This window comes from Mustela nivalis (genome assembly GCF_964662115.1).
Source record: "Mustela nivalis genome assembly, chromosome: 13".
Lineage (NCBI taxonomy): Eukaryota > Metazoa > Chordata > Mammalia > Carnivora > Mustelidae > Mustela > Mustela nivalis.
Window position 1 is genome coordinate 11,603,006 of NC_139032.1, and position 8,919 is coordinate 11,611,924.

General features: G+C 39.3%; 1 protein-coding gene across 1 annotated transcript in view; it reads left to right on the forward strand.

The window, feature by feature from the left end:
• The window catches only part of MAMDC2 (MAM domain containing 2), a 140,933-nt gene extending 136,752 nt beyond the window's left edge, over window positions 1-4,181 (forward strand). Inside the window, exons 13-14 of the mRNA XM_082696703.1 lie at window positions 3,147-3,231; window positions 3,379-4,181. Coding sequence (XP_082552829.1) covers window positions 3,147-3,231; window positions 3,379-3,443 — 150 coding nt within the window. The 3' untranslated portion in view covers window positions 3,444-4,181. The remainder of the gene's footprint in view (window positions 1-3,146; window positions 3,232-3,378) is intronic.
• Window positions 4,182-8,919: the final 4,738 nt, after the last annotated feature.

Genomic DNA, 8,919 nt, shown 5'->3' on the forward strand with positions numbered 1-8,919 from the left:
CAATTTGATTAATATTTTTAAAGGATCACCCCAGCTACTACCTGGGGAGTAGACTGGAGGGAGGCAAGGAGACTTTGGGGCTACTGCAATAGTCCTGGCAGGAGTGGTAGCTAGGAATATGTGGCAGGGGTGAGATGTATCAGAAGCCCACAGGACTTCTTATGTATGGCATGTGGGGCTTGAGAGAAAGAGGCAGCAAGATGACACCACGGGTTTGGGCCTGAGCAACCCCTCGAATGGAGTTACCATTTACTGAGATGGGGAAGGCTTTAGGTGGGGCATATCTGGAGGGTGAGGGCAGTGTGCACAGGAGAGGTTTTTTGAACGTGCAGAGTTTTCACTGTCTGTTAGACATGCACTTGGGTATGTCAAGTAAGTGGTAGGACATGAGTCTGAAATTTAGGGAAAAGAACAGGCTGGAGGAGTCAATGTGTGTGTCGTCGGTGGGGGTGGGCAGGTGCAGATGACTCTCAGAGTGCTGTAGAAGTGCTGACATTTGAGATTCATCCTAGAGGGGAGGTAAGTGGGTGGCCTCCTGACGACATTCCCATCACCCAACCATCCTTGTAGAAGAAATGCATCAAGCGGCACAATATTAATCGTGCTCCTTCCTCAGGGTTTAATAAAGTGCCAAGCCACCCTTGACTTGCTATCGATCAAAAACACAAAGTGATTTCATTTCCTTTGGATTCCTTGCTTAACCTTTCCTCCTTTGCTCTCTCTGTTTTCCTCCCTGGGTTCTTTTATTTTGATGCCATCGAAAGAATGAGTTCTTATGAATTCATTCATCATCAGATGAATTCTTAGCTCATTGAAATATTTACATCATTTATATTGTTCATTACGCTACCTCACATTTAGTAGGAATAAGTACATGCTGGGTACTCACCTAACACCAGGTTTCCAAATTCTCTTGCTTGTGATATACTCAGTCTTCCTAGTTTTCTCCTGGTGCCACTAGAGCACAAGTGATATCTAACCGCTTTCATTTATTAAGCTGTTTTCCAGACAACTTAGTGAGTATTTATGTCCTAACGACTTAGTAGCCATTTGAAAAAAATACTTGCTAAACCGAAAGAAAAAATAAATTGTTCTCTAGTTCTTAAATAACCACGATTATTTAATAATAGAATGTGTATCTGCAATACAAGGCAGAAATCATAATGGTATAAAATAGTTATCCCTCAAGTATTAAGGAAATTCAAAGGAGAAAGTTGTATGAAATCAAGTGCTTGGTTCAACTGCAGACTGTTCTGAATATAATTCCCTCAGGTAATTTGTTTATTATGTTTCCATTGTAGACTTGGAGGTCAAAAACCAGATTTTATTGATGTCCAGAGAACCAGAATGCTTATTAACTGCCCTCATATATCCTCCTATCTGGATGTGTTAGGATATTTTCCCCCTCTTCTAACTCTACTTATTTGGAGTCTTGTTTGGGATTGTGTCCTTAGAATTTTTAATAACGTTATTTTGCCCATTTCTGTCATTAAGGCTTTTCTGAGTCATTAATTTCAAGATAGTTTCATATGCTTATTAATTATCCACTTTATGTTCTTTGATTTAATTTAAATCATAAACTAGTGCAATGGGGAGTCATTTCCTCATAAAATGAGTAGAACAAACGTGTCTTCTGGAAAGTTTTCATTACCCATGAGCCTCCCTACAGTATTCACTGGTTTATTAACCATTGTTGGGTCGGCTTTAGAACTGGTGATGTAATCTCTTCTCCCTAGAACCTGAAATTTGGATCAGTTATTTTCTTCTCAGGATCTAAAGTTATGGAACTGCTTCTCTCCTCCTAGGTCGTTCTTGGATGTTATGGTATCTAACCTGATAAGTGAACCATTGTCCTTTCGGTAAAGCTAATGATTATGCTTTGCTGTTCATTCATGATCTCATCAGTCATGTTAAATTCTCCCACCTGGTACCAGTATCACTGTAGATTTATGGAGAGCCTAAGAAAGCTTAAATTTCTGGCCCATGGCTTTCATAGACCCTATGAATGCTAGGACTAGAATATTCTAGGTGGGGAGGGGAAACCAGGTCACCACCAGGGAGCATTTCTAGGTGAGCATTTCTGGGAAATTACGTAAAGAAATCTCAGAAGAAAGGGACCAAAATCTCCAAGGCTCTAGTAACATACTGTGAATTTCTTTAAAATCCCAAATAAGTATTCTCTTTGGTAACTGAATTTGAATTTGTGATTTTGTATCACTTTTCTTAAAGGAGGTTGAAAAACAGTCTAAGCTTCCAGACCCACACAGCTTGGATCTGCCCTTGACGAATATTGGTTTTTTGTTTTTATTTATTGTTTTAAAAATGTTTTATTTAAATTCAATTTAGCTAACATATAGTATTTTATTCATTTCAGAGGTAGAATTTTGTGACTCATCAGCTGCATACAACACCCAGTTTTCATTACATCGAGCGCCTGCCTTCCCCAGTTACCCCATCCCCCAGCCACCTCCCCTCCAGCAACCCTGTTTGTCCCCTAGAGTTAAGAGTCTCATATGGTTAGTCTCCCTCTCTGTTCTTATCTTATTTCATTTTTCCTTCCCTTCCCATATGTTCATTTGTTTTGTTTCTTAAATTCCACGAGTGAAATCCTATGGTATTTGTCTTTCTCTGACTGACTTATTCCGCTTGGCATAATACCCTCTAGTTCCATCCACGTCATTGCAAATGGTAAGATTTCATTCTTGTGGGTGCCCAAATAATATTCCATTGTATATGCACCACGTCTTCTTTATCCATTCAGATGTCAATGGACATCTGGGATCTTTTCATAGTTTGGCTATTGTGGACGTTGCTGCTATAGATATTGGGGTGCAGGTGTCCCTTCAGATCACGATGTATCCCCTGGCTAAATACCTAGTAGTGCAATTGCTGGGTCATAGGCTAGTTCTATTTTTAACTTTCTGAGGAACCTCCATGCCGTTTTCTAGAGTAGCTGTACTGGTTTGCATTCCCACCCATAGTGCAAGAGGGTCCCCTTTCTCTGAACCTTGCCAACATCTGTTGTTTCCTGACTTATTAATTTTAGCCCTTCTGACTGGTGTGAGGTGGTATCTCATTGTGGTTTTGGTGAGTATTGTTTTGTCAGGATGACTCTATTTCTAAATGCAAACTTCATTACTTTTCAGGTAATTTTTGAAGCCATTCGGGGACTGTCTCTAAGAAGTGATATTGCCATTGATGATGTTAAATTTCAAGCAGGACCCTGTGCAGGTACCAGTATGTTTCCCGACGATATCAGCTTGCTTGAAAAGGGATTTTGTAACAGTGTCAAATCATAAGAATGCAAATTAAGCATTTTTTTACAACAAAAATAGAAAAAATTACTATTGTCTATTTTCTATTTGTCTTTCCTGACAGAAATGGAAGATTTAACCCAGCAATCATCGGGATATTCTGAGGATTTAAATGAAATTGAGTTTTAAGAAATGATCTAAATTGGATAAACTAAACAAGAGCCATACCTCTCTTCCATCAAAATGAAACCAAAACAGACGAATACTGGACAGTCTTAACCATTTCACAAGTCATAAAATGACTTCACAGCACAGCACTCTTTTTCATTACTTTTGCAAAAAATACTGACTCAGGGCTTTTTGTTTTGTTTTGTTTTGTTTTCCTTTTTGCGTATGACAACTGTTCCGAAAGTACAGGCTGTTGATTTTGCAAAGATCACGCATCTTAATTTTGGTTCCAGTTAAAAATACAAGTGTACTCTACTGCAGTCATTTTAAAGTATGTAAATGAAGGGCACAACAAAATGTGCTCATTTAGCTCTGCATTCAGTGAATGTATTGGGAGGAGACTTAAGTCTTGCGGGTTTCTTTTTGAATTTCAAGTGTCATAACTATTTTTAAAGTAATAATGTGGGGTGTCAGTAGTATCTGCTGAATGAATGCAGTTTTTCATGGTAACAAGTCAGTCTAAGAAAATGAAATCTTATTCCCTATGTTTTATTCATAGAAAGGGAGTATTCATTTTTTTGGAGTATCAATTTTTAAATATTTTTACCATATGTGATAACAAAGGATCTTTTCATGAATGTCCCAGGGTAAGTCAGTATTAATTAATGCTGTATTCCAAGGCAATGCTACTTTCTTTTTCTCCCCCTTTGAACTACTTTTGAAAGTCACTCTGAACACATGGATTAGAAATTGCACTCTTTTCTCAACACCCAAAGAACAAATAATCCAATCAAGAAATGGGCAGAGGACATGAACAGACATTTCTGCAAAGAAGACATCCAGATGGCCAACAGACACATGAAAAAGTGCTCCATATCACTCGGCATCAGGGAAATACAAATCAAAACCACAATGAGATATCACCTCACACCAGTCAGAATGGCTAAAATCAACAAGTCAGGAAATGACAGATGCTGGCGAGGATGTGGAGAAAGGGGAACCCTCCTACACTGTTGGTGGGAATGCAAGCTGGTGCAGCCACTCTGGAAAACAGCATGGAGGTTCCTCAGAATGTTGAAAATAGAACTGCCCTATGACCCAGCAATTGCACTATTGGGTATTTACCCTAAAGATACAAATGTAGTGATCCAAAGGGGCACATGCACCCGAATGTTTATAGCAGCAATGTCCACAATAGCCAAACTATGGAAAGAACCTAGATGTCCATCCACAGATGAATGGATCAAGAAGATGTGGTATATATACACAATGGAATACTATGCAGCCATCAAAAGAAATGAAATCTTGCCATTTGCGACAACGTGGATGGAACTAGAGCATATCATGCTTAGCGAAATAAGTCATGCAGAGAAAGACAACTATCATATGATCTCCCTGATATGAGGAAGTGGTGATGCAACATGGAGGCTTAAGTGGGTAGGAGAAGAATAAATGAAACAAGATGGGATTGGGAGGGAGACAAACCATAAGTGACTCTTAATCTCACAAAACAAACTGAGGGTTGCTGGGGGGAGGGGGTTTGGGAGAAGGGGGTGGGATTATGGACATTGGGGAGGGTATGTGCTTTGGTGAGTGCTGTGAAGTGTGTAAACCTGGTGATTCACAGACCTGTACCCCTGGGGATAAAAATATATGTTTATAAAAAATAAAAAGTTAAAAAAAAAAAAAAAAAAAAAAAAAAAAAAAAAAGAAATTGCACTCTTTTTTCTGTAAAGCAAGCTTGAAAATGTTTATGGACACACACCCAAAAATTTTTAGGTTGTGTTAAGCAGTTTTACTGTTTTTTTTTTTTTAAATAAATGTCTTGGTAAGGTTTTGAGTAATATGAATTCAAGCAGATATACTAAACTACTGCTTTTTATTTACATGTTTAGAAAATTGTACATACATGTTTGTATACCCAAACAGCTATTATAAGATTACCTAATAAAAGGTTATTTGAAAGTCTTTTCCCTAACAGTTAACTCATTTCTATGTTATTTTTCTTGTTCAGAAGCTCTCCGGTACACAACTGCTGATTCTAGTTTGGATTTCTACTCTGCCACAATTAAGTTCTTCTTAGGCCTTCTATTAGTGATATAAGCACTGGATACTTTGATACAATAATTAATTTTTAAAGTGTTTTATTTTACGTAAGCTAACTTAATTTTCCACCAACTTTTATCTTATTAGAATATAAACATCATGAGCCTAGGGATTCTTGCATGTTTTGTTTAATTTTGTAGTCTGAGTACCTAGAACAATGTCTGGCATGTAATAGTCGAAACAGTCGAAAATGTGTCCCTGGCCAGTGAGGACATATAAATGTTTGTTTAATGAATGAATGAATGAATGAATGAATGAATTTAACTGTCCCCACATTCTCCAGATTGGAGATATTATTATCCATTTTTACAGAGAAAGAAACCGAGGCTCAGAAGGGTGAACAGATTATTTACGATCCCATAGCTGTTCACTGAAGGAACTTGGAGTTGTCTCTCTGACCCCAAGGTCCATACCTTCTCCTGCTCTGCATGGCCCAAACCCCATGGTTCTCGCAGAATTGGGTGGTATTCCCACTTAAGAACGTCAAAAAACTCTCTGGGTGCCTGGCTGACTCAGTCTGTAGAGCATGTGACACTTGATCTCAGGGTTGTGAGTTTGAGGCCCACGTTGGGCATAGAGATTACCTAAAAAAAAAAAATCAAAACTCTTAAATTAATCTGTAAAGAGTAGTATACTTCCCTGAAGACCACATTTCTTGGAAAAGAAGAAACGAGACTCAACTATTCAAAATAAACATCCCAAGGTTTATGAAGAAAATGAAATAAACTTATAAAGTAGAGCAAAATTTTACAAATCAAATCCCTAAATAGAACTGAAACATTGAAGAAGAGATATCAAGATGTGAACCAACTCAACAGTATACGAGACATTATAATTTCCCAACCCTGTTCTTCCTGTCCAGAGCTTAGTTGTATTTGCTGAATAAAGAAATGAAAAGGTTGTCCCCAAGACCTAACACAATAGCTCCTGCATAACAAGGGGTTTGTAATAGATAGTGACTAAATGAAGTCATTCACCAACCTCCTTGCTCATGGATTACTTAAATCCATCATAAAAATCAGAGCTAACATTTATTGAATACTTACTGTCTTCAGTTATCATTCACTTTGCATGAATTCGCCCATTTAATCCTGGTAACAACCCATGAAGTAGATCTCATGATATTTCTACTGTATATATAGAGAAAATGAATTTGTCCAAGTTCAGCAGCTGGTGTAGGGCTCAGGATTGGGCCTGGGTGTGTTTCGTTGCCAAACCTGTGCTCCGATCCTAGCAGGACTGCCTCCTGAACCTGCCAGCTCTCCTGCCAACTCCACCCCCAATACCGATTTATTTATTGATTGCTTTCTAAAAAGATTTTTATTTATTTATTTATTTATTTATTTATTTATTTATTTATTTGACAGAGACCACAAGTAGGCAGAGAGGCAGGCAGAGAGAGAAGAGGAAATAGGCTCCCCACTGAGTTGAGAGCTCGATTCAAGGACCCTGACATCATGACCTGAGCCAAAGGCAGAGGCTTTAACCCACTGAGCCACTCAGGCGCCCCTCCCCCACCCCCGTCATACCGATTTAAACCATAGGCAAAGGTTCCAAGTTTCTCTCACTCCAGAGGATTCAGTGGCTACCAAAATTGCACCAAAGGTTGCCAAACCCGAAATAGTACTGGTGTAGCCATTCTGGAAAACAGTAATGGAAGTTCCAAGTTCCTTAGAAAGTTAAAAATAGAGCTACCCTATGACCAGCAATTGCACTAAAGGATGTGTATTTAACTAAAGGATGCATAGTGGTCCGAAGGGGCACCTGCACCCCAGTGTTTGTAGCGGCAAGGTCCAAAATAGCCAAACTATGGAAAGATCCCAGATGTCCATCGACTGATGAATGGATAAAGAAGATGTGGTCTATATACAATGGACTATTACTCAGCCAGCAAAAAGAATGAAATCTTGCCATTTGCAATGATGTGGAAGGAGCTAGAGGGCATTATGCTACGCAAAGTAAGTCAGTCAGAGAAGGACAAATACCATTGGATTTCACTTATATGTGCAATTGAAGAAACAAAACAGATGAACATAGGGGAAGGAGGGGGGAAAAGAGAGTGAGAAGTAAACCATGAGACTCAACAACAGAGAATAAACTGAGGGTTGGTGGAGGGAGGTGGTTGGGGGATGGGCTAAATGGGGGATGGGCACTAAGGAGGACACTTGTGATGAGCGCTGGGTGTTGTTTTGAAGTGATAAATCCCTAAATTCTACTCCTGAAGCCAAATTTTACCATATATGCTAGTTCACCATAATTTAAATAAAAACTTGAAATTAAAAATAAATACTCATTGGGACACCAGCTTTGGGAACTTGGGGACAAAAGGTGGGAGTTGGCCACTAGTTATTAAGTTATGGCAGAAAGGAAAGAAGTGATTGTTACCAGTTGTTGTTAAGAAGCAACGGGTAGTTCCTATCTGAGGAGAGAGGGGGTAGAAGGTAAGAGGACTAATATACCCTTCTTCACTCATGTTCATTTGGCGGCAGAATTCACTCTTTGGATGATTTTCTTCCTTTCCAGGTTGCTCTTGCCATTCGTTTTAACTATATTTCGCCTGGATGAAAATATGAAAGTACAACGTTGTTTCCTCGGGTTTACAAATGCCCTCACAGAAGGCGTGCCGGCTAATGGGTACGCTGCGACCACTCCCGCAGGATTTGCATTTACTTTATCTAAACCCACAAGTGCTTCAAAGACAAACTACTTTTTCCAGACAGACCGCCTTCTCTACTACAATTTGCTCTCTGGGTTGGAGATTATTTATGTGTAGAAGGCAGTGAAGCAGAAGATAGGACCTCTGAGTCAAGGTCTGATTTCACGTGGAATAAGAAAAGATTCAACAAAGATTTGGTGACGGGGCACCTGGGCAGCTCAGTCAGTTGGTTAAGTGTCCTGCTCTTGGTTTCAGTTCAAGTCATGGTCTCAAGGTGTCCAAGCTCAAATCCTGGCCTTGCCACTTGCCAGATTCAGAACTAGGGGCAATTCACTTACACCGTCTCTGATCCCTACTTTCAGTCTGCAAAATAGGGCGGACTACTCCTTGTTTCTACTTCTTCGGTTGCTGTCATGATGAAATGAAAGTGATACCTACAAGCATTTAGTGTCTGACACACAAGAGCCGCCCTAGTTTATTTTAGAAGGTTTGAGTGAATTTTTTTTAATAAATCACAGTTCTTTCAATGTATTCTTTCTCTCCAAAGGAATTGTGAGTTTATAGTGCCATCTTAAGGAGAAAGCAACCATAGAATCTTGTCACTTAACCATGTTTTCCCTTTGTACTAACAATGCTAGGCTCATTTTAACCAGCAGCTGGGCAGTGCCTTTCCCTTTGCTCTTCTCCAGTTGCCATTGGTGGTTCTTTTGGGCTGCTCGCCCCAGGTATACACCC